Below are 27467 nucleotides of genomic sequence, written 5' to 3' on the forward strand. Positions count from 1 at the left end.
GTATCTCCTGATGCTCAATCACCGGGACATAAATCAACAGGAAGACTGAGAAAGTTCATGTGAATGAACCTGAGAGGGTGCAAAGGCGAAACAGTGAGCGACAAACCTTCCTCTCTATCTTGTGATACCCACTGAGCAGGCAGCAGTTGTTGTCACTGCAACAGCCACCCTCCTAGCTCCCCAATAGCCCCTTCCCACAGCAACTTAGGAACGAAAAAAAGACCGCAGCGCAAAACATTTAGTAGTAATTAAACGTTCCCAGAGAATTGAACGATACAGTTTACAGGCACATCCCAGGGGAGTTATGAAGTGAAGCATCCCCTCAGAGCTATTGTTCCAATATGATTTTCATTCACAGCACATCCACTGCATTGGGCAATAAGATAAGTCTTAGTGGGGGTGAGACAAATAGGAGCAGATGTTTCCTGTTTCTAGCCTGACTTTCATTTGGTTTCTGTCATTGCTGCGTATCCAGCTTAGGAGAGGGGGTGAACCGTGATGCCTAACACTTGTCCTATTGTTTGGGGTTTGGCAAAATCTGAGGAATAAGGTTGCTTGCAGTGTAACAGAAAAACAGCCCATCAAGTAGGATGTCTCTGTAACTGGCAGCAATGGAGGTTTCAAAAGACAGTGAAATCACCCTTATCTGGTAACATACATTTTATCAGTGGAGCTGGAAAAGAGATTCCTTTCTCAGCCCGACTTGGGATCACCTTTAATATCAAAGCGAAACAGTAACAGTCCAGGCAATTTTATTTCTAATTTGATTGCATTTAGTTTTCTAATTCAGGTTAATTTCGGTATTGAGAAACAATTCCAATGCTCATAAGAAATGTAAAGCTTCTCCAAAAGCCTTCCTAAGCTATATATTTCAGTGGCAGCCTGTGGCAATGGGTTCCTTAAATTACAAGCAAAGACCCAACAGTTTTCCCAACAATGGTAATTTACAGGAGTTTGTAAATGTGCGTTAATAGTGTCTTGTATGTACACAAATCCCTGCACATTGAAGCTGTAACTGGGAATTTCTGTAAATTTAAGTGTTTTACAAATCAATACTACAACACGCTGCTTGCTGAAGAGGACTCAGCTGCGAAAAACTTCATTTCATAGCTGTTGTTCCTATGTATGGCTACAATGTAAAACTGTAACCTGACCGTTGTTTTGAAAATGAAAATAAAAAATATAATAAGACTGAAAGATACATCTTTTTCTGTATAATACAGCTAGTTTTGACGTAGAGTCACAGTCTTTTGCACCGATGCAGCAGAAAACCTGAGATTTACGCAGGAAGAAGAGGTGCAGCAATTGGAGTTCTGTCCTGCAGGTCTCTGCTTTGAAGGAGACCGTCCTCCCAGCTGCTGTGCGTCTCAATTTGCAACAAAATAATTTAAGTAACACAAAATGCTTTGCCCTTTAAACCATGTGACAGCACACAGATTTTTGTTGTTGACATTGTAAAAAATAAACATTTGTCTCACTATGCAGAAGAAAATATTTGTTACACAGTTACTCAAGCCAACAATTAAGATCAAAAGACAGAGGCCCACCAACCGCACAGGCAATAAGCTCCTCCCAAAAGAGAGCAGCTATACATTGCAGACAGCTGCTTTGAATGGATGGATGCGTAACAAACCAGAGAGCTGCAGCACATTTGATAGAAGAGGTCAGTCATGCCAGTCAGACCACAGAGAGCGAGATTCTGCTTTATTCTTCCAGGTGCACAGCCTCCTTTAGAGAAAAGTGTGTGTTTGACATTTCTGGGAGGACCCACGAAATGGGTTGCTCAGTCCTCTGTGAGCAACAGAGAAGCAGTTGTTCGGCTTTCCATTACATCTTTGTGCAAGGCAAAGGGAAGACAACATACCGGAATACAACATTAATTCCCATCTCCCTCAGATGTAACCCACTTTCTAGCAATTTTTTTCTTCAGGGTCTTATATTATTCCTCATAGCACCTTTTCAGCTGCCATTTTCATCACTCAGGTTTGTCTCACAGCTGCCTTTACAAGCTGCCGATATTGGGAAAGCTCTTCAGTTTCTCAGGAAAGTCATCTTTGTACAGGACAGGGTCAGCACGGTGCTCCACCACTTTTAGAGGCATGGTCCCAAAGACAGAGGCAAACTTATTGATGCATTCAGATCTGGTGAAAGGGAAAGCAGTGTAATTAAGAACCCCAACAACTGGGCTGGCTACCAGCTCCCACACCAACATAACTGGTAGAAACCCTCCCTCTTGCACTTGGAAGTATTTCAGCCATGCTGGCTACTAATAAATAAAAAGAGAGCCTCACTGCAGAGAGAACCAAAAAGAAGCTGGTGTTCTTTGATTTATCCATTTAATCACAGAGACGAGCAAGGGGATGCTGGCAGCAGCACATGTGCACATGGAGGTCAAAGCTTCCCTTCTCCCTCCCCCTAGAATTCCAGTCATTCTTAAAGCAATGTACATGCTGTAAACCAGAACAGATTAACTGCCAACATGTCTCTTAAAGGGCCACTGTTGGGTCAATTTGGCTCATAACGAAGGTTTTGCAAAAACCAAGCCTTTGTGAAAACGGAGTTCTGAAAAAAAAAAAAAAAAGCCTGGGTTTTTTTCAGGCTTCTTCAGAAGCTCTATCTTTTCCCACAAAAATAAACATGCCTCAGTGTATAGGTAGCGCTGATTGTACTGTAACTTAAAAGTGAAGCTGAATTAAAACTACAAAATGAAACCAACTAGTTTATTTTCCTTGTCTAAATAAAGAGATATTAAGCAGTAATGCATCACATTAGCACAAAAGAGATTGGACCACTGATGACTCTTTCAGTTTTAATCATCTCAGGTGTCAGTAATGCTGTGGAAGGAAACAACCATGTGCTTCAAAAAACAAGCAAACAGATGTTTAACCTTACATCGCTCCTTTAACTCTTTCACAGTACCTGTGAAAGGCACAGTACCTGTGGAAGCAAGGCAGGGAAAACTTGGCTCATCTCACCTCAGCCAGTGCTCAGCTAACATTAGCAGCACACTTTATAAAATAGCTTTTAAGAACTTCACACACCAAGAATCGTGACAACCGTCCCCAACACATAACAGAGACAGCTACAAGAAAACAGGTCACATTTCTTTTGCCGCTCAAAAGGGAAGACAAAAAAGAAATGAGTACTTTGACTCAGCTACAGGGGCTGACGTGCTGCAGGCGGTCCCAGAGCAGGTCTCGCGCTCTCCAACCACTGCACCCTCTCCCGACCCCTTCGAAGGGTTAGGGGGTCACTACGGCTCCAGGATAATTTTCCCTAACAGACCCGGTCAATCACACCAACTGAGTGTGACAGTTTTGTGATGGGGACTGCTCAACACTGCCCCAAACACTCTTTTGAAGTAGATGGGACAGCAAGACTGGTTTTCAAAATCAATTCCTCAGCCTCTGAGCCATCCCATGGCTCCCTCCTTAACTAGAGTAAATGACTGGAAAACACAAAGCCCAGGTTGTTAAAGTGCTACGTTTCTACATAGCTGTTTCAAGCTATAATGTCATATTTCAGGCCATTTTCTGGCCCGAGAAAAGTGTCAGGAAACTACTTCATATGGGGTGATACCTGAATAAAGTATTTATACAGGTAAATGCAGATATTTCACTTCCTGCTACCTTCTCATCTCCTCATACTTCTTCCTACTTCCAGATTCAAATCTTTGGACTAGGAAACAAATGAATTCAAAGTGTAAGAGGAAACCGTGTGCAGTGGGAAGCAACCTCTAGACCCGGGACAAGCACTACTTGCTCCAGGGTAGCACGGATCTGAAACAGCAAAGGAGCCACCAGTGAGGACTGAAGCAAAGAGACCCAAGTAGCTGTTCAACGTCTGCAATAATGAGGTGAACGACTGGGAGGGTGAGCTTTGGGCCCTGGGCACAGAAAGGTTATGGTAGCATGGAGAGCAGGAACTGAGTGTTTTCTCCAGGAACACTAAGCAGTTTCTCTTGCCTCCATGAGATGCCCAACATGAGATACCTTAAAACAGATCTGATTTTCAGATAAGGTCAGACTTCCAAATCATCTGTTACTTCTGAGAAACATAGCTAACTGCAATCCAAGTTGCGTGTATTGGAGAAGTCTCGTGGCAGGAAACCCACAAACTTCACAGGCGAGGAGGTAGATGCGCTGGGAGATGTGCATGTGAGAAGTTTGCACAGCTGCTGGCCCTCACTGGTTTCTGGAATACCAGAATACTTCTAGTCTACTGGTTCAAATCCTGCCCCTGCCAGTAATGACTGAAAGACATTGTAATGTAACAGCTGCTGGGTGGCCGGTGTGAAATGAATTAGTTATCTCAGCCTGCTGCCTGGTAGGCAGGTGTCCACATCAGATCAGCCATTGTCACAGCCAGAACTAAGCGACACCCTCAGAGTGAAAGACAAAACTAAATGGATAGTGGAGACAAAATTGACCTCTTTCCTCCAGAGGTTATACTCCCAAATCAAAGATGAGGTCTTATGAGAAAATATCAAGATTAAACCCTTCTACAGCCAAACTTATGCTGGTGGCAAGACCATTCAAGCATACCAGTACAGTATCTTTAACCACCAAGAAACCATTTCATTGTTAAAGAAATGAAAAAAATGAAAAATGGAAAAAATCAGTATGTTTTAATCACTCTGGCTGAATCGGAAAAGCTAGTCCCCAGGAAATATCAAATTCAAAGATCAGAAACAGGCTTTTTTAGATGAACGAAACATCATACACAAGCCACAAAACGTGTTCAAAGGAAAGTCGCCTCTTTCCAAAAATTTAATCTCCTGCACTGAACTAAATCACTTGAATTCCAAAGCCTTTGCCACTTTTGGACAATATAAACCAGAAAGGATACCTAGAACATTAAACATTCAAAGCTGATAGCTGGGTAGCCAAGAGAATGTAACATGTCATCTTAATATGGAGGGAAGGTGTTTTTCTTGGCTGTGTTGATATTTTTTTGCAAATTCATACTAACAGACATATGTTTGCTTCCAAGAACTATTCTTTTGTTTTCCTCGCTCTGCCGACAACATGCAGTTGTGCTCGACAAAGAATTAAGATTGTGCGAACTCAGAAATTGAGAGCCCTGTTGCCTCTAGCAGACTGGGTGAACTTCATGTCTGTTAAGGTCTCTCTTAATCGGTTTCCTCTCCCTTACAACCCAAATATTTTTTGGTAGGGTAACTCTGCACCTGCAGCCTTTGGCCAACTGTTACCTGGTCAGTTTGCCTCTTAAGGGAATGGCTTCCTATTTTGACTCTAACAAATACTTCCATGTCCTACATAAGACACTGCTGTTAATGTTGCTGCAGAAGCAGCTCAGCCCTTTGTTGTATTTACTGTACAGGCAGTTGCCCTCTAGGCTGCGTTTTACAGAGTTCTCCATTTTTGAGAGCCAGATGCAAAGATGCTAAAGGCAGAAAACTTGTTGCTACTTAAACAGCACCTGTAAATACAGGGATTATGAGATCCTCCTACGGCTTCTTCTGTGACCTGATGTAAAGGCTAACCTAGGGCAAGAAGGGGATTCTTGGTTCAAAGCTTTCTTTAGCTCATGTATTTTAATGATGGAGCTTGATAACCCTGTGGACTGAAGTCTTTCATTTATCTCAGAGAAATTACACAGCAGGAAGAATAGCCGCGGTGGCTTTCCTACGATTCCCTGTAAATATCCTTCAGTATTGGTCAAAAAAAAAATAATCTCTTAATAAGAGGCAGAGTTTAACTGTACCGTCTCTCCTTTGTCTCTGCTGGAAGTGTCAAAAGGCCCAACAGAACTGGTTAGTTACATGTCCTTCCTGGACAGATCTCCACAACTGACTTCTCAAACCTTTCGCACTTACAAAACAATCATCAGGCAGTTGCTGGGCATCTCTCTGCTATTTCTGAACCAGAAACCTGACACTGAACGTTGTGCATGCCCATGACAACCCTGATAAACTGTTTGTTTCACAAACAGAAGGTTGATCCCTGGATATCCGGGCAAGTAATTAGCTCAGACTACCTGCTCACTATTTCTGAATGCTAAAAACCAAGGAGTCAGGCACTTTGGGAAGCTGCAAGTGAAGCTGATAATGGCTCTTTGCCTGATACCCCAGGTATTGTTCTCGGCACCCAACACTGTAAAGTTATTCTTTTATAATATGACAAGGATTCCCTGATGCATGCACTTTTTCCATTCAGCTTCTCTCCTGACCCTGAAAATAGCTAGTGTGCGTATACATAAACATACATACATATATATATATATGAGCCATAAGAGCCTTACTCACTGCTAAGTTAGGAAAATTTGCTCTAGGAGTTGCTATCATTTACTATCCACTTAAAATGAATAGCTAGCTTAGAAGATTGAAAAAAAGATACCCTTTCAGGTTTTCATATAACTCCTATATATTGAAGATAGATAACAACAACGCAGAGCGAGAGGGTATTAGGTGTAGCACGTAGTTTCAGTATGATATTACTGATCTTCAAAATGAAGCCTGAATACACCCAAACTGTATATCCCCCCAGATTTTCTCCTGCACTCAGACTCTATCCCAGCATATACTCCTTTGGCTGGGCAAATAAAAGTATGTGCATTTGCAGTCGATCTAACATTTCCCACAGCCCAGTTATCTCCACTGTTGGAATCTACAGAGAAGCAGAGCAACAGTTTAAACGTGTTCTCAATAAACTGTCCATGATACTTTACTCTAAGGATACAAGAATTGCTATAGACATGGAAACCTGACCTTTACCCTGCATCCTAATGCACTTCGGAGCAAAAAGCACTTTTTCATCTTCTGTTTTTTATAGTGTTTACCTTAATAAGAACCTAGCTCACAACCAAAACTCCTATGTGCTGTAACGCTACTAGTATGATCATAGGAAAGCTCAACTGGCTTCAGGTAGTCCATCCTGTAAGCCAGTGCAGAATTGCTAGACACAGGGCAACCTCTTGTGCTTCCCCTTCAGCTAAAATTTAAGATCTAAAAAGCTTCCAGCCTCTTCCTTAAGAAATTTTCTGCAGAGTAAATTTTACCATCTTAATGTGATATGTTTCACTTCCAACCTGCATACTCCTTTTTTTTAATCCAGCCTTATTATACATCCAGTCTAAATACTTTGTCACTAACTTTGGCGGTTATGCTCTTCAATACCTGGTATGATGCTTGGTTAATAATCAATTAGCCAAACTACAAATGTGTTTGCATGTGTTGTCTAATGTGTTTTTACACATCAGACACATGTATGCCCTCTTCTTGTAAATAAGCCCCCAACCTACTAAGCAGTTTTGCATTAATTCATTGCATGTATTACAGTACATAAATATCATTTACATTGCTAAAGGCCAGTAAATGGATCCAACACTTTAAATTTGTTGAGTACTTCAGAGAAGGACAGAAAAAAAGCTCACTATTAAGATGATTACTGGTATGATAACCATGTTATGTCTCTCAGTGCACATCTGAAATGGCCTATTTTAAATGCAGGCCAGATTTTATTTTGTAACCTCTTCTGGGTGGTCTTTTCCAGCACTATGGCTACCCCTGTTTACCTACCTCATCAATTCTATGGCTGCAAATTATTTTTCCCAAAGTTTGCAAGAGAGATGCAACAGCCCAAGAAGCCCAAGGTGAAATGCCTTTGTCAGTCCTAGATTGCAGGTTAATTCCACCCAATAACTAGTATGTACATTTATTGCCAGATATCCCTTTTCAAACATGGGCACTGAACAGCTTTGTAAAAGTGAAGAAACTGTCTCTTGTTTTACGCGTTCAGAAGCCAAGGCAGAGGAAAGTTTAGTGTCTTGGTCAAGGTTGGGAAGCCATTTTACTGTAAAGCAGGGAATGCAACTCTTATAGTTACCAACTTTCAGTATTTCACTCTAAATAGTCACTGCCCTTCCAAATACATACTTCATTTCAAAATTAAATTCTCACAAAAATATAATAATGCTGCCATTGTTAAAAAATGTGACATGCAATTGTGCAGGCAAATGCCCTTCATTAGTGGAAGCAAAGTGCTTCACAATCTTTGGAGGAAAGACAATGTAAAAAAAATTCAAATAATGTTATTAATAATCTATATCCTTGTTACTCTTTGGTAAGCTTGCAACTGTCTGGTTTAAAAAAAAACAAATCTCATACACATTACAGCTGATACTCCACGGTAAAACAGAAATGTGGTATTACTGAAGGTACTGCCAGCAACCTGAATTTCACATGTGTCCTATAGGCTTTACAGCAAAGCTGCTAAAAATTGTGCCCTTCTAAAGTCCTTTCTTGTAGTAGTCCACTTTTCAGTGTCACATCATCCATTGTAGGAATGACTTATGCTGATCAAATCCATGCAACATTCTTTCAAAATCAGTAATGTACAGAAATACAATCAATGAGCGTTTTTGATCCTAATTTAATGAGACACAGGGTAAGATTCTAGGGATCAGAACGAGGCAATCAGAGGAATAAAGGGTGGTCACTCACCTTTCCACCATGTGTGTCTGGTCCAGTGATAACCCATCAATTGCTGTGCATTCTGGACATTTGAACTTCTTTCGTGGGGTCACCTGCAGAAAGGCATGCCAGATATCATCAAATATCAACAGAAGGGACATTAATCTCCTAGCACAGAGAGCAGCGCAATACCTCTGAACACGCCTGCAGTGTAAGCTGAGCTGTCTCAAAAAGGGGGGGGTAAAAAAAAAAAAAAAAAAAGGCACTCCATTCCTCCATTCAGTTCCATCTGGCCCGGCTGACTGAAAAATTCACAGGGGCCCAATAAAAACGGCTTGGAGGGGTTTTTCCTTCTGTAACTGAAAAGAAGTGGCGATGACAAGCTCCTTAATTCCTGTTTAATGACTGTTTTCTCACTGCCAAGGTCCCTGTATAAACACCATTTGTTCTTGCAGCCATAACAGCGATGAAATATAGCTTCCCATACTTCACCGTAACATTAATCCAACAGACGCTCTTTTGCTCACTCCAGTAAATAGCTGACTGGCGAACTCTGCAAGACTCTCCGAATTGCACAGAGGTGCCAAATTACTCTGCTGTGCCCTCATACAGCTCAAAAACTTTTTCACCAAAAACACACACTTTATCTTCTAAAGACTTTTCTAGGAAATGCAGCCACCAGTCCCAATAAATGATGATGGACAAATGGGAAAACGGACCCTGCTAATTGAAGTAACGCCTGGTGGCCTCTAAATCTCATTCCAAGTTGACATGCTTTGAAATGAATGTACAGAGTGAATGTCCAGACCTGAAAACGTGTCGAAACATGTCAGGAAATTAATTCAGGGATAAAAAGTTCATTTAAAGCTGATCTTGCAATTAACATTCTTGCAATTAACATTCCTATAAATCAGCTGTTGCCAGACTGTGACAGAGCGAGCTGTGGACAGTTGGCAATTTCTTTCCTCTAGTGATCTCAAATAGTTAAAATATATGTATGCGGGTGTGTATAGATACACACACATATATATAGCTACCATTTAAACTACCTTTTTTATACCTCATCTAGATGGCTAAAATAACCACCAGAAACAACTGGTAAAAACCAATTCTTCCCAGTTAGCATGAAAGTTTTACTGAAAGGGCTTTTCTACCATGGAAGGAGAACAAGACACCATACCAGGGGTAAATGAGAGAAAAAGGAAGATAAAGTAATATATTGAAGCCTACTAAATAAATTTATATGAGTATGTACATCATGTTTTTAAACTCTGTAAAGCTAAACTGCAGAAAAGTCCCACCTTAATGACGGATTTGCCAGTGACATTCGCCACTAGAAAATTCATGGCAATATCTTCACAATTCATATGAGCATCCACCCAATTCTTGATGTCTCCAGGCATTTTGTAGGTGTAAAGGTAGTTGAAATACTGCAGGATAGAGGGAGAGAGAGAGAAGATAATTTGAAATACAGATGCAGTAACTATAAGACTCTAAATATTTCAGCCGCTGAACAGCAGGCAGCTAAGGATGGATTATGGGCAAACTGTGATACTGCCTTCAGCCAAGGACTACTTTAGCAGATAGAAAAAAAATTTGGGGGAGAGTAATTGCATAATTACTCCTTTCCTGACCAGCATACAAATTTCTTTACAATTGGTTTTCTTTCCTTACACTGCCAGCTATAAAGCCACATTCACTGCAAAATTTGCTATGTAGTTAGTTACAGGTCATGCAAACTGGCAAAAGCTCTTCTGTAAGTTCATGAAAGTAATGGTTTTTTTTTTTACAGGCAGAGACAAATCAGTTGTTTTCACAGCAACTGAGAGGCTTAGGGAAAGTTTGCAATCGGCTCCCCGATTGTTGTAGAAAACATAATCATGGCACCACAAAACACTCACAGAACAATGACAGACACACATACAGCTCTTTAAAAAAGGTTCATGTTGTACCTTAGTATACTACAAGTTGTATATTACCTTGTGATAAAACGCTGCTCCAGTGAGCACCATTGAGACTTCATTGGTCCATTCTGATTCATATTTCCATTTGTTCATCTCATGGTCCCAAAGATGCAGGCGGCCTGGATATCCAACCAACCTGTCAGGGAACTCACGCCAAACCTGAAGAGAAAAAGACATGACACACTGCTGACTAGGTCCACACAGCAAGCAAACGCAAATGTGCGGATGCAACACATCTTGCTTTGGGAGGGTAGCGTTACAGTGGTGCAAAGATCACTTCAATTCTTCTAAGTCCCAATTCTTGGAATAGGAAGCTGCCAAGCTTGCTTTGGAAGGACCCTACAATTCAGGTAAGCCATACCCCGGAGCAAAAGGCCACTAAATCAATACTAACTTCCTTGTTGTAGAGAAATACAACCGACTATTCAAAAAGATTTTAATACTAACTAAACCCCAGCATGATTAAAACGGAACTTTTGATGTTAACTTCAGCAGATATGGCTACAACCTAACTACTTTCACAGCTGGCTTTGGATCTAACCAACCTGCTTCCTTTGATAGGAACAGGCTTATATTTTAATATTTCTGGTATTCTTTAGTGGGTGCTTGGATGGATCTACAGCTACATGGAAGGCCTCTTTGCCCTTGACTTGTTCCAGACAGCTGGATGCAATCAAGATACCATCCCTGTCACTCTATACATTATTTTGTAGCTGACTACAGGATCAAACACAGTAGACAAGAACAAGAAGGGCATCATTAACGCAACCCCAGTTCTCCACACTGCTGGCCACATTAAATAATGGACAATTTTTGCGTTAGGAAAAAAGGGAGAAAGGATTATAATTATTTAGAAGGGTCTGAATGCTATTTGCTTGCTAAACACACAGTTTGTCTTTTTGCGGATCAGTAATGAAGTTAGTATTTATCTGCATTATTTGCAGACAAATTACTCAAATTACTTGTCCTTTAATCCAAATAACTGCTAGGTTTGTTGGGAGAATACGAGTCTTGACTCTCCAACACACACTGTTAGGTCACAAGAATTTCTGTTTCAGGTTGGTAGTGTATAAACAAACACACCCCCCCCCCAAAATTCATTGTGTATGCAAGATCAACTACAACAAGAAAATATCTCATAAATCTCCCAACGATCACTTCACTAGCAAACCTCTTTTCTTTGTACAAAAGGCAAGGGAACCCTACTGTTGAGTTTGCAGTAAAGAAAGTGTTACCTGGAATTTCACCATCCTGCAAACCTCACCTCATATCAGCAGTTCACTTTGGGAACTTTTTACATGCCAGTATGTTTCAGTTGAGAGGCCTGGACTGTAAGGACTCCACGCAAGTATTTTGTCAGAGTAAATATGATAAAACAATCAGCTTAAAGTTACTGCTTCTGTATCTAAATTTTTGTGATTCTGCATTACTATATACCTTTTCATCTACACATCTCAACACATTTTATTGCTGTCAGTTAATATAGCTTCAGAATCCCATGATGAGAGCAGTTATTATTTCAAACGTACAGATGAGGAAACCTGCCAAAAATTATACAGGAAACAAGAATGGGAACCAGATCTTCTGACTCCCTGACTTGTACTTTATCCAGAAATCAATCTTTCTAGACAGTTCTAGGGCACAAGTACTGGGAGAGTATTTAAATAGGACAACGCTCTAACATAGAGAGCTCGTGAAAGCAGAGATTATTTGGAACTCAAGGAAGAGAATTCATAGGACATTGTTGCAAGTTGGTGCCATCAGCTAATTATAAAAATAACAGATTTTTCGCAGGCAAGCCAGTGAGGGCTTGAGATAATGTTTTTGACATCATGTCAAAACAGGTAGTAAAGAACACAAAACCAAGGTATATGGCCACTCCCTCTTTCAAAATTTTATTCCTCGCTTACCAGGACTCAAAAAATTAATGATTTAACTTTATCACTTTTTTAAACCTGACTACTAAAATGCCCATCTGCCAGCTGTTGAAAGGCACTACCACATAAGCTACTGAGGCTCAAGGGACCTGATAGAACACTACAGATCTGCACCGTACTGGGATAAGAATTTTTGTAGAGAGAATGGCATGTGTATTAAAGGCAGCTGAAAGAAAGATTAAACTCAGCTACTGCTTCCCAAGGGACTTCAGTGCCTTCACAACACAGAACCGTAGATTCATATCCCTTCTAGTTTTTGCCCTCGGTGTCATCTTCAAGAGTCCGAATGACATAAAATAAAAGCCAACTATAATGCACGTTACTTATACAGATTTCTTTGTATCACTGTAAGGCTCAACCCTACCCTGATTCTGGCCTCTGAAAATTGTCAGTTCGATGCATCTGAAAAATAACTTGGTTGCTTTAAACAAAGATTCCTTTTAAAAGTAATGCTATCAAAGTCAGTTGAAAAGCTTGGCTTTTTCATAATGTTCATCACTAGCTCATTCAATGGTAATTCCTGGAAAGGCTCCAAATAGCTGCATCCAGCTCATTGCCCAAATCCATACATATGTTTCGTGCCAAAATTAATATATACAGCTACTGCTTATAAGGAAGCTTTCAGAACAAAAATAGTGGTAATGATTCTTATACTACTCTCTATTTTGTACTACCGTCCATTTTCTTGTTTGATGGTTGCCTATAATTTATTAGTCTGTTAGGAATACATTCCATTTTAGCCAGTGATCTTATTAGGTTTCTCAGACTAAAGAAGGATAGCCTGATTTAATAGTGGTAAGGGACACATCCAAGGAAAAACATATTGCCAAGTGAAGAGGAGGTATGCTTCTTTGTGGACAACACTATTCCAATGACTCTGCTAGACAGCCCTGAAGATAAATATTTTTGGACAAAGCATCTCCCACATGAAAAGTCAAATAGAAGTTCTGACTTGGTAGTTTTACCAAAAATCTTGTAGAGAGACACCAAGAAAAAATGACAGTAATTTTGTTTCCGAGTCGAGTTCCTCAAGTGACATAAACAGCCTAGCTAAAACACCCTCCAGCCTCACCTCTCCACAGTTCTTTCTGCCTCCTAGCCTCAACTATTCTGTGCTGTTTTGCTGTACCACCAGAACAGCTGCCACAACTCATTCTCCAGAAGGACAGAGAAGCACTTCTTTGCACTCCAACATTAAATTTATTAGACTATATTAAGTGACATGCAACTTCGGGAACTGGCTAATTACAACTAATAATAAACAGAAAAATAATCAGCATTTCCAAAGCTACCATGGCAACATTGTAAGAATGAAACACTGGCTATCCTCTACAAATGAAAGAAAACCCAGCGAATCAGTATTCCTTCTCTCCTCCTAGAGCCCCATCCACTCTTAATTCTCCTCCAGTCCTCAAAGGGATGGCTTGTGCTATTACAAAAAAACCAAAGCAAAATGTAAACACAAAGCCCATTAAAAGATAAGCGATGCTTCACATGCACACAATTTGGAAAATAACTTCAATTCGAAGAAGAGCTTTGATTATGGCCAGCAGTTAGCCATGGATAAGTCTTTTGGTAAGCAGAGTTATATTATTCCTCCTACAAAGGAATGCTGAAAAATACAGTTTTAACAGTCAAAGTGGGTATGAAAGAATTCTTCTAAAGAAGGCATTCAAACTTTACGATGATTTTAGCCTAGTGAAATATGCAATTCATCAGAGTTGATTTTTTTTTTTTTTTAAAGAATGCCAGAGACATGAAGCAGTGAAAAACAGCTCTGAGACAGAATATGATCATCTATTAGCAGAAGGCAAAAAGCTTCCAACAGGAAAAACAGAAACTTAGCAATGCACAAACCAATATTTTCTATGAACAAAACCCACGGACTCAGAGCAATAATCCCAATTTAGATTATTTTTATTATGGCTGTAATAAAAATACTTTGTCTTTGTAAGGACAAAGTGCTGCATGAGTACGTAATAAGAAATCTTTACGAACTTCATACTTGGAAACTGTTATCCCTGCTTTTCAGGGTGATAGAAATGCTAAGCCATCTGCCCCAAGGCCAGCTGAGACGCAAAGGGGGGAACACTACAACGTGTGCTTTTGGTCTCACATTCAAACACTAAACCCTTCAGGAGCAGCCAATGGATCTACTTTAATTTTTTAAGATGATAATCTAAATACTCGCTCCTTTTCTTGGGTCTCTCTGATACTCCCTCTGTGAACAACAAAGATTGGTAAGTGGGGAAAGTTGTCTAGCCCTAAACAGGTTTTTTTCTTCCAGCGCCCCAAGTCATGCCTGTGATTTCATCATGTAACTTAACAGAAATACTTTTTTCAAAGTCAGAATGTCATGACTATTCTTCTGCTACCTTAATACAGCAGCACACAGGGACTATTTTTCTGCTTGCTCCAATAGATTTACGCAATGTCATAAATCACTGTACCATAATAGTTCACTTTTAACAAGTAAAAAATGTCTGACACTTTGAGTGTTACTATAATTTTTTATGGTTGAAAGTGTACAGAGATCAAAGTTTTCTGGCTTTTTTTAGGCTTGCTCTATACATTCAGACAAGTCTGTGACAGAGGGGGTTTTGCCACATGTTTAAATGTAAAGTCTCAAGGATGTCAGGAGGAGAAAAGAAAATTACTGAATGTCACGTTTCCAGCCCTTCTTATGACCAAAGCAGAAGCAGACATACTTTTAAAAGAAAATGTTCTAGTAACATTATATGCTGCTACTGTTCCCTCTGGATTCCCCTGCAAATGAGTCAAGAGCTTGAGAGATACTTTTCTGGTAACATGCATAAACAGATAAATAAATTATCACAGGCTGAGGACAATTTAAACATCTGGGAACCAGCTCAGGCCTGTCAAGCAAGTCACAGACACTCAGGGACAGGAAAGATCAATCTTCAGCCCCTGATTTCTGTGCCAGAGAGTAGGATCTACATCAACCACCCTCTATATGAGGAAAATTGTGTATTTATAAAATAATAGGCTGTGCTTCTGTATTCAAAGACATTTCTATTCATTTATTTTAGGGGGGGGGGAGAGGGGAAGCTATCTCAAAATATAAGTATTCAAACTACCCACGGGTTTGTCTCAACTATCTGCTCAGTAAGGCATTTTAATTTTCCACCGATGGGGCTGTGTAGTAAGCTGAATTCCCAGAATCAAAAAGGAATAGGATTTATAATAAAATGCAAAAAACTGCAAAAGCAATAGTTTTTAGTCTGCCAGACTAAACAATCTCATGTCCAAACAGTTACATTCACACACTGAATATAAGGACTGTTACTCAGATAGTCCCTGCAACCAATGAATATGGTCCACAGAAGACCAATAAATTAGCCAGCACAGTCCAACAGCTAGACCTGGGGTGAACAGTTTTAAGTCCCAACTGCCACCTAATCACACTGACTACAGGGGAATTCACATCAACTTTTCTTTACCCCATTTTTTTTTCATGAGGATAACCCTTTCCTGCCTAAGTGACCAGACTCAATATATGTGAAGTTACAGATAATTCTCCACTGAGGATGTTTAAATTAACACTTCAGACACACGAGCACTGCAGTTCTACTTCTCACAACTTCTGGCTGACACAGCTGAAACTCAGCTGCAGTTTGAATCTCTGCTTCGAAGCCCTCCAAGACTGCTTTGCCAGTAGCAGAGATTCATTTGGAACTACTTATACAGTCACTTAGGTTTTTATAAGACTTATTTTTATTTACTTAGAGACAGCTCGATGAAAATGAAAATCAAACTGCAAATGGAGACAGGATTTACACAGCACGCACATTATGGATTTGTTATCTTTCATCCCGTCAGTTCACCCTCAAAACTAGTAGTTACAAGCACCAACACAGACAAAAGTAAGTCAGCTTGCAGAACTGCCAACGCTTGATTGCTCTGCTGTTGCAGTGCAGTGCTTAAAACATTCAGTGTAGACAACGGAGTATAGAGAAGGCATATGTGGCCAAAAAAACCCCTTCCTTTAGTTGTCTTCTCTTCATTCCATCTTTCACACTTCATGTACTAGCCCATTACTCTTAACCTGGCAAGGGAAGTATTTCCTTTCTGGAGACACACATGATAGATTAAACCTCTGTCTCCACTACTTAACATCTTTGTTATTACATCAGCATACCTATATTACCACAAGTCATTTCTTGAGTCCAAAGCTCGTTACTTGCTAACAGTCTCTTTCACTTGAGAGGGAGAAAGAGCTGTATTTTACCACATATGTATTCACATTAAAGAAATACTTCCAACATTTCTTACAAAATATCTTCTGGTGTTAACAACTACACATGGGATTGTTAAAAATGAGACAACTATCACATTTAGTCTGCTTTCTACCCTTTAGAAAAGTGGCTTTCATTATTTCACTCAATTTAGGCAATAGTTTCGTGTTCTAGCTCTCATGTATGAAGCCCAGTGTTGTTTTGCTCTTGATATTGCAGGGACAGGTATGACTACATGATTCAAACCTTTCTTAAAATATGATATGACATTTTCTGATGTCTCCGATTTATTTACAAATGTAGCATGTTTGTCTTAAATACACACGTAACAGTAATATCAGATTATGGACTGTGTCATACACTCAAATACTAATGGAAGACAAAGTTTAACTCATTCAGCCCAAAATTTTGGAAGGAAGACAAGTGTTGCTTTAAGTAAGTGCACTTTTTAACAAACAACTCAAATGCCTATGAAGACTGTCACCTCTTTGTACTGCCATGGGTAACTGATTTGGACAAACTTTCTTTTTGTTGATACCCTCATTACAACACCAGCTGTTGAAGCTTTGCCATTTCAAGCCTATGATACATATGTCCCCTCCCTGACATTCTTCAGTTCCTCTTTTCATTGCACTCCACCTTACTTCGGCATGTCCTCAAGAGGCCTCCTCTGTTCCCAACACTTAATCTCTGAAACTTGTCTTGTCCATCAAGACACGTTAACTTGGATAGCACTTCTGATTTGTCTGAAAACCGTCTGAAACTGTTAAGAATGCAATCCAGTCTCCAGACTGCTTCCATTACACCAATTACACAACATTTTCTGGAGTCTCGTGGCATTACTGTGCCAGTTACCAAAAATTTTCTGTTAGCTGGCATTTTTTTCCATAAAGTAATGACTACCTGTAAAAATATTTCAGTCAGCATTGAACTGTTACGGTAAGGAGAGATGCAACAATCTGAATCAGCAGACTGTGCAGTGCTTCCTCTACTTTATATACACATGCAATGTTGGAGCGGACAGCCTAAGAGACAGGAAAAAACCAATTCTCTTACCTCATAACCAAACTGGAGTTCATCTGACGTTAGCATAATGATATCATCATCAATAGCCAACACTGCTTCTGTTTCAATCTCATCATAGGGGAAGAAACGGTTACTAAGTTTGTTTTCTGCAGTCCTAACAACTTTCAGGGGAACACGAATCTTTGGCCAGAGGGACTCTAGAGAGAAAAAGTAAAAGAAATGGAATTCAATATTATACTTTACTTCTGAATGAGTCTGCACATCTGTCTTAGCTTCTCTTTACTCTTTTTTCCTTCACATCTTAAACAAAAGCTTCTTAATGGCAAATTTACAGCTGACTTTCAGTTAGGCAAACACAGAAGCATATGAAGGTGAGAGACAGAAGTTCAGCTACATTTCCCTCTTTTGCTCTCTACGGAGAGCTTCACAGACAGCTATAAGGGGGATAGCTTGCCCAAAACAGCAGTCCGTGATAATCGCGTAACAAGAGTCAGTGATACTATGTATTGGTTTAGGACCCACAGCAAGAAAAGATATTTTACTCAACTGCAGTGCTTTAAAAGAATTTGAAGCAACAGTATACAATCACTGACTGCAAGTCTAGGGTCCTAAAGAATTTGGAAAAGAATGTTAGTTCTATCAAGTGCTGAGAAAAACAGATTTTATTGTATCAATTAAAAATCTAGATACACCTAAAATGTTAATCACTGTTGACAGTAATGTAATTGTAATGAAAATCGTAACATGTACAATTACATACACAGGAAGAAAAAAGCCACATATCTTCAACCAACTGGAGAAAGACATAACAAAAAACAATGACTAGAATCCGAAGCCAGGCAAATTCAAAGTATGACTAAGGCAGACATTTTTAACAGTAACAGTGGTTAACCTCTGGAAGAATTTAACAAGGACAGCAGCTGATTCTGTACATCTTGTCTTTCAACAAGATTGGGTATTACTATAGAAGATGCACTCCAGTTAGAAGTCACCGGATTGAAAGGAAAGGTAATGTGGTGACTCATGACTTACAGGTCAACCCAGACGATCTTACTGCCCCTTCTGCCTCAAACTCTATGAACAGCGAGATTGTTGACTGTCATCGGGATGAGAATAGGAAGCTTGAATGTAAACTACTAGGACATGGGATGCGAATACAGAAATTCAGAAGATAGCTCAAGGAAATAAGATCCTTGCTTGTGTGTTCTGAGAATGAAAAGAGGAAGGTAAAACAGGTGTCAATGAAAAAAGCCACTGTAAGGGGTGAGATAAGAGAAATCCTAACCTGAGAAAATGGTTTTAGTTTGTAAACAACAATATATAATCAAATTCTGGAAGTATTCTCAGCAGAAGGATCTGAAGAATGTTGGATGACAGACAACACAAAAAATAAATGGGTTACAACATGAAACAATTATGCATACACACTTCCAATTCCATAATAATCCAAAATCAGGTCTGCTTCCAAGACAGCTTTGCCTTCTTTCCACTGTCAGTCTGTTGCACTAGGAAGGATAGTTACTACCAGAGAAGGAGAGGAGTGGCTTCATTCCAACGTGTACAAGTAAAACTTGCTCCCAGGAACGAATGTCCACGTCCTCATTGCCACTGGGCCTCTCAGATTTAACAGCTCACACAACACCCAAATAAAACACAGAGCTGTACACTGCTTAAAGACATCAGAGTCCAAACACTACTTCACTAGGAAAACAAAGCAGTTTTTCCAAACTGCAGTAAAAGTCTTCAAAAGTCAGTTTTTCTTGGAGCTGTATTTTAGAAAGAAGGATTGGCACGCTTGGGTGGCCAAAAGAAAGGAGAAGAAATACACAGTTGTATTTACTGGCAAAATTTGTATTCAGTCTCCTACCCTGAGATTTTTCCTGTGAGATTGAAAAAGTGACTGTAACATCCACCTTTATCTGGGTGGTCTTGTAGACCATGGCCTGTATTTGACATTATGCAGGTTCTTGTCCAGTTTTACTCACCTCTTTTCCTTCTAGTAGAAGGCAAGAGGCATCAGCCCAAATACCAGTGCACACTTGAGTGGCTTGTGATACTGATTAGTAGCCAGTTGGAAGGATTCAACCACGTTACTGATGGGCTCCAATGGAAGTCACAGTCAGCCAGCAGCTGAGGAGATACAGCAAGTGCCTTGGGACCACAACAAAAATCTTCAAAAGCCACGGATTCCAATTATAGTACAATGAGCTCATTTTATTCTCAGCATTGTAAGGTCTTTGAAATCCCCTGCTTGAACCATAATCTGAAACAATGATTTCAGTAGGACACCACTAAAATTCCAAATTTTCATCTTACTAGTTATCCTAACCTCAGGAGACAGTAACATTGAACAACTGGACCCGTCCATTGCAAATTAGTACTCTCAAGTCAACTCACTGCTTTCTGGTTTACCCTACAACATGGAAGTATCCATATTTATAAGACAGTTACAGATACCTCAAAGACACATATAACGGCCTCATAAAGACTGTAGACTGTTTAACATTTGCAAGCTACTTAAAGACCTTAGGCTAATTGCCTATAATTATCCAGTTATAATCCCAGCATTGGTATTGAATAATTTTAAGCAGCCTGCTAGACCCCGAAAATACTCTACTGTCACAAATGCTTCGGTAGCAATCAGAATTGCCATAGGTATGTATGCATTTGTAAATTTGTATTTATAAATATTAACAAAGTTTACATTTTATACATGTTAAGTACTCTTTTGTTCCGGCTTTTCTTCCTTTCACATCTGCTACACATAAAAAAAAAGACAAGACAACCAAATTGCGACAAAGATCTTATTTCAGTGCAGGAATACACTGAAACAAAAATTGAAACTGAAAAGTCACTAGGATTGAAAAATAGTAATTCAGAAAAGCAAGCAAGCATGGATGCTTTAAGCTAGCTCTTTGGAAAATCAACTGTTTGATAGCTTACTAACAGACATGCCACTTGCACAAAAATATGGTAACAGAAGAAAAAGTAATGAAAAGTATGAAAAATGAAGGTGTAATCTAATTATAATCAGCACGCATCTCATATGTCAGCAAATCCTGTTAAATCCACATGATTTACTAAGGTCTTGGAAACTCTCAGAACGACGAATTCTCAAAAGAGGTATGTTACTGGAAAATATTTGTGCTTTGAGAAACATAATACAAAAGTTTCTGAATTTGGACGTAAATTCATGAACAGAAAATACCAGCATTTTGGAGAAACTTTGAATAAGACATTAGGGTACCAGTTACCCTGCAGCACGCAAAATGAAATAAAGCATAAAACTACTTGCTGCCTAGAATCTGATCTGATACTGAAGGCTGCTGTACCTGCAGAGATGGAAGCCCATGGTAGATGTCATGACACAATGACACCTGGGTAACCACTTTGGCAGCCTGGGCAAAAATGACTATTGCAAAGGACAGCAGGCTCCACTCAGAGATCCAAGTATTCAAAATTAGCCCTGCTGCAGGAACTCCAAATGAAATATATAGTCAAAAAAAAAAAAAAAAAGACAACAGCTACTTCAGAAGTCAAAGTTTTAGAATCCATCAGGAAGGTTAACACTGTCTATATTTATTTCAAAAGACCACAAGAGTATTTGTACTTTTCTTTTTTGCACATAGGAGAAACGTGGCGTAAAGGGAAGTCAGAGATGGGGTCTGCCACTTCTGTAACACCACGCTCTGAAATTTCAGATACTGCTTGGGAAATTATGAGAAACCTGAGCACTAGCAAAACATATATGGGGGAAATTCTCAGTTTAGTAGACTTTATTATAACCAAGGTAAAAGCACATGCTTTATTCTTACAGTAAGAGGGCACTGCATCATTTAACAGAGTATGACAAAGATAAAAGAAGTCCAGGACAAAGGTAGATAAAGTCTTACAAGATGGCATGAGAACCTTTAAGCACACAAAAGTAAAAATGCATGCTTGGACTGGGAATTATTCTTACTTCTTTTAAAACCAGTGAGGACTTTCTGTGATGCAGCAGAAGACAGAGGTAAAATATGAAAGTAAAGCTCTCTGGAGCGTATAAAAGTCCACATATATATGGAGACTGAAGAGAATGATGGGCACCTCCTATTGCACATCATACTGAAATAATTACGAGAGAAGAGTGTTTGAATAACACTTACACTTGCTCTTTGGCAACAAGACTCAGGGCATTCTTGGCACTTTGTGCTATCTAGGACTACTGATGCACTGATTGCAGGAGCTGCCCACAGAAAACAGCATGTGGTCTTCTAAACACAAAATCAGCAGTTTCTCAACTTTGCCAAATGCAGCTTCCACTTCTAATGGGTTTACAATCCCTAACAACCACATACATGGCTGTATTCCTGGCCAGCCCACAATCTCACCATTAAGTCCTGAAAGTCCGCATCTCGCAGCAAATTTTTCAAGCATGATTTCAAGATGACTTCCACAAACTGGAGGGTCAAAAAAGTGCTGTAATTACATTTCCATTTAAAACACTCACATATAGAAGAACAGCAAAAAACCCCATCCTCTAAATACGCGCTTCTCAGCTACAACTCCCAGTGAATTACATGAAAGACATAAGGAAGAGAAGGGAGGACAATCATGAGAGGCAACTTCATTATAACCTAAAGGAATACCCTCTCACACCAAAAAAACCCTTCACTTTCCACATCTCCCTAGGCTTGCCATCAGATGTTTGTAACAAAAACGTAAGTAACATAAGCTTGCAAAATGCTTATGTATAAAAATGAATTCTTAGTCTGAAATCCAGCCCTGTTTCTCAGCTCTAAATGAACTCTTACATCATACATAAAAGGAGGATTATTAAAAATAACAGTGAGTAATATTTCTATGGAGTGTATTATCTCTTTTCAAAGAGAAATGGCACTGTCATGTTGTTAAATAGCATCACTCTCTGTATCCTTGCTTCTGAGAAACTGGGAAGTTAATAGCATCTGAAGGGGTCCTCAGCAGCAGATGCATTATTATCTACCTAGTCAGCAGACAGAAGTGTATTTATATAGGAAACGACTTGCTCTAATTATTAATCATCCATTCCCAGTTTCAACATTCAGCCTAGGGAAAGTGAGAATCAATATGGCTGCTGTACAGAGCTAACCAATATTCTTGGGACACCCATTCTAAGTAGTATCAAGTTCAAAAATAGCACATGATACTTGAATGCAGATGGTTTGTTGCACTTGCAATTGGAAGCAGCAGGTAAGGATAATGAGGAGGAGCTGGAAATGCAGTGTACACTCTTGATGGCAAGAGCTGAATGCTTGCCAGTATTAAGAGCACTATGACAAATCAAAATGAAAATAAGATCCACTTATTGACTAAAATAATGGCATTTTGATGACTCATACAAAGATGCTCATACAAACGTGCTTCTCCTGTTTTACTTCCTCAGTAACAACAGCTAGGAATATCTCATGACTACCGATAAGCTGGCACCAGAGTATTGATTCATATTAAGCTCAGACTTCCCACAACTTCTGTGGAGCCCACTTGGAACTATAAAAAGGAAAAATCTTTCCAGAAGTTGTGCAAGGTAGACTAAGATCAAAAAAATGGCAGAAAACGCCCCTAAACAAGCTCCTCTGTATGTACCTGCAGTTGCACAGAATCCTATACACCATGCTCAATTCTCATACCTGATCTTTTACAAAAATCTTTTATTTGATGCTCATTCTAATTGTTCTATAGTAGTCTGTATGAATTCAACTAATTGAACATGGACGATGGAAGCCTAACAAGTACTTTTTCAGTCTCAGAGACTGAATGGCAGAACTTAGCTGGAATCTGAAGTTCCAAAAAACTGCCAGAAACAACATCATCAAGCATGTTACATCTATTTATTATCAGAATTCCTTCAGTAATGGCTGACTGAAGAAGTCTGTCCAGACATTTCAACTGCTTCAACTTAGGACTATCTGTTCAAGACAGGTGCTTTCTAGTTACATTACAATGTTTATATTCGTCTACAGTAATGCACAGAATTCCTCTTATATATAACAGAACATGGGTTTCTAGGACATTTAGAGCCCAGTTTTGCTAAGCTGGGTTTGTTGAGCTAGATTTCTAGACTTCCTTGGGAAATAACATTGCAAAATGTTCGTAAGATGATTCATGGAAGACTAAAACCATCATGAATTAGTTCTCTAGCTAATCAAGGAAAATGGCATTAAGTCTCTTGTGAAGAAGCCAAATTAATTCAAAACCTAAAGAGAAGTTCAGAAAAACATTCTTACCAGTGCTGACTATTAAAGGCATGGTATGCAAAAAAAACTGCCACTGAAGATTTTTTTTTTACTTTTTTTTTAAAGTTAACACTTTAAGATACAGTAATCCATAGGATACTCAGGTTCCTTATCCCCAGTGTTTTATATCAGTGCTGTCCATTAATAGTATCAAATTGAAATACAAAGATGATTATTGCAGTAATACCTATAAGCCTTATAGTCTGTATCTTATTCCAAGTTTATCAGCAACTTAGCTCCAGGAACCACTACCAATACAACTACACAGAAAGTACACATTCTTTAAAATACACTTTTCATTTTTATAAAACTGAACCTAAAAAGGAATCAAGCTACCACACACGATTTGTAGCTTGTTGCATATTTACTAACAGTAATGCATTAATACATTTTTATACCATTTATGTGGTAGACAAAATGGTTTTTTTTCAATTGTCTGAAACAAATGTGATGAAATGTCGGTGGAAATTTCTATCACAGACTACCTTCTTGCATTTCAGAACTAGCAATTTAGACAAATACAAATGAAAGGGCAAAAGTATTTGGCTGATGGAGAAGATGAAAAAACATCCTGTCTACACAAATATTCCCAGCAGCAGGCACTCGGACCACAATGTTTATTTTAATAGATGCAAAGTAAACGAGAAAAAAAAAAAATCTCGGTTTTTTTGCTTGTAATATTTCAAAGCTTTTAATTTTTTTGCTAATGTTATACATGCAGTCATGGGCCTGCTGACATTACTGTTGGGTTGACAGGCTTCTAGCATACTCTGTATGGCTGAGAATATATGCAAAACTCAGCCAAAGACACAGAGCAGAGATCACCTCCCTTAAATCCAGACAGCACTTAAGATCAGCAAGGTGTTTCTATAAAGCTTCAAGGTTCCAGATTAAAATCATCATCACATGTGGTATTTTCTCTCTGTATTTCACCTACAAGAGCCAACATTTTTACCATCATAAGCACTCTGAGAACTTCAAAATGTTTGCCCAAGACATCTGTGTTGCTCAGATTCATCTGTTGCAGTTGTATTTTTTTTCCTAAGACACTGCTCATATTCTGAGTTCAAAACCAAAAGATTAGACCTTTGCTTTCCAGTCTCACCCAAAGCACAGTGTTCCTACTTTGGTGCACAGATTCAGCAATGACCTCAAAATACACAGTAAAGCTTCTACCCCTTTACACATACCTATGTCTATGATACCTCTCAAATAGAAAGTATGAGAAGGCAGTATGTTCAACTAAGCAAAATAAAGGCCAAAGCACAGGACCTTCTTGAATCAATCCCTTGCCCTGAAGCTGAATCATTGAGTGATGGTGAAGACTTCACCTCTGAGTACCCCAGTTTCTAAAGCTGTAAAATGGGAATAACCAGTTAATCTACTGCTTATATAGTCAGGACACATACATATTTATACATGTTTTGAAGGTACTCAGATTAAATTAAACCTATAAAAAGCAGTTTCCTTTATTATTTATATTTTAATATATTTATATTTTACTTTGATTTCAAAGTAGACATTAACTTTCTAATTAGAAATTTCGGCATCTACCTAATAATAATGCCATGAACAATGCTGCTTACATAGCAGTTTTAAACTATAGGTCTCAAAGCATTTTATCTAAGACAATATTGTTGTATTCATTTTACAGACATGGAAACTGAGGAACAGTAAGAAATGAGTTGCTCCCATTCAGCAGGGAGAAATTGTGTCTCATCAGTGTCCCAGCTACAACAACTATCTGCCCAAGAACAATAACTGAAACATTGTTTTTAGTGCTCCTTAATTTTTGCTTATTTCTCAAGAACCTCGTGAGACAGCCTGTGTGTCCTTCACTGTGTTCAGGTACCAGTATGGCAAAACAAGCAGGAACTCAGAGCAGACAGTTAGGTGTATAAAGATCCGTCATTTAAGCTTGTACTAGTCACCTTGTGTTTCCTTCATACTCAGTGGAGGAAAAAAGGGTACATCTGGAGGGATGATTTAGTTTACCCTAAAATAAATACCTAATGCAGGCTAGATGGAGGTGCTTGTTTCTTTTCACTGATTCTAAATGAAATGCAGTGATGAGCTCAGACTTGCACATTCAGCTCTCAAACATTTTAAGTTACGAGAGTGGTCCTTGCAAACTCGTAGGACAAAGGGAAAAACAGTCTTTAAATTGCTACTGATTTCTAGCCCATATACATGTAGCTACTTTTTTTCCAACTTTATACTTTTGCACGTTATTTGCATGAAAACTTTCCAGTCAAGTGTTCAATTAATCCGTAGCCCTCTTAGCCGCTTACTTGATTTAGTATCAGCCAATGTGACAAAAAATCTGTGAGTCAGATCAGAGCTGCGTCTGCTCCGACAGACCTAGATTTGCAAGGAGTTTGTTTTCCACACACCTTGCACGCTTCCCACACCTGTAACCATTCCACAGTGCAGCAGCTGAGATCAGCTACAGCCTCTTGCCTGCACTGAGGGATGCTCAGTAGTACTGATGGCAGAGTGATCACAATACAGCCTCGTCATTTGTCTGACAAATATCACCGTTAGTTCATTTTCAGGTCATGCTGACAAATATATCTTTTCACTCAAACTTTACTAAATGCTGAGGACAAGCAAAAAAGGATTTTTATCTTATGGAGTGTTGCATTTGTTGAGGGGTGCAGCATCTTAGATTTTGTACAACATTTAGAACACAATATTTAATTTTTATTCTGTTTTCCTCTTAAGTCCTGAGTTTGCTGAGTTTCATTACGTAAAGGCATTATTACAAGTATATAAGCATTCATTAAAAAAACAAACAAACAAAAAACAATGTTAATTTTAGAATTTGCATGTACTTCAAAACTTTCCATTCCGAGGGACAGATTCCCTCTATTTCCAATACATATTGCTTTGATAGCAATGACACTTTCAGTTATAATATTTTTCTGGTGTTGACAGAGGAAAGATAGGAGCAGCTACATGTCACATTTGTGTGGCACTATCCCAGCTACATCTCAGGAGACCTAAATTCAATTCTCAATTTACTGCACATTCACTAAGGAAGACAACTTGGATGTCCTTCACCCAGCCCTCCCACTTACACATGCAAAACAAAACAAACACACAAAGGATTGCAACAACAAAAGCCAGGAGCTGCTTCTGTACCAAAATGTGTCCCTTACATGGAAAGGGCCAGGAAATACAGCACTTGATGCTCTACGAGGTTAAGCACCTCAGCTTTACTATGACCAATTAAAAGTGAATAGCCATAAAAGTGCAGATACTACTGTAGGGTAATAAACTAGACTTTATCAGTGACAGTGGTGCACATTACAAACTTCAAACTCATTCCTTGCTCTAATCCATCAGAAACTTCCTGGCTTTAACAGGCTATAAACAGCAGAAGCTTTGAAGTCCAAGGATTAGGATCACTAATAGACAGACTGAACGAGAGACTGGCTGAAGAGCCAAGTGGAATGCCCTGCATGGATCTGGAATAAAACAAGTTAATTTAATCAAACTGACCTCTCTCTAGCCATAGGCCAAGAGATTACAATGGTTATAACAGCAATAAAGGGACAAAGGACACTACAAACAAACAGTTATTTGCTTCAATG

General features: G+C 39.1%; 1 protein-coding gene across 3 annotated transcripts in view; it reads right to left on the reverse strand.

Annotated features, from left to right (window-relative positions):
- Positions 1 to 27467, reverse strand: part of EXT2 (exostosin glycosyltransferase 2) — an 81430-nt gene that overhangs the window by 1920 nt on the left and 52043 nt on the right. For 2 of the 3 annotated variants that reach the window (XM_010580172.1, XM_010580173.1), the window contains exons 10-14: positions 17648 to 17814; positions 10414 to 10557; positions 9736 to 9864; positions 8465 to 8547; positions 1683 to 2141 (exon numbers count right to left, since the gene is read on the reverse strand). In XM_010580172.1, coding sequence (XP_010578474.1) covers positions 2003 to 2141; positions 8465 to 8547; positions 9736 to 9864; positions 10414 to 10557; positions 17648 to 17814 — 662 coding nt within the window. In that variant the 3' untranslated portion in view covers positions 1683 to 2002. Of the gene's footprint in view, positions 1 to 1682; positions 2142 to 8464; positions 8548 to 9735; positions 9865 to 10413; positions 10558 to 17647; positions 17815 to 27467 lie in introns of those variants that run through there. The other variant, XM_010580174.1, reaches the window with a different exon arrangement.

Source organism: Haliaeetus leucocephalus, unplaced genomic scaffold, assembly GCF_000737465.1.
Source record: "Haliaeetus leucocephalus isolate CR32 unplaced genomic scaffold, Haliaeetus_leucocephalus-4.0 Scaffold696, whole genome shotgun sequence".
NCBI lineage: Eukaryota > Metazoa > Chordata > Aves > Accipitriformes > Accipitridae > Haliaeetus > Haliaeetus leucocephalus.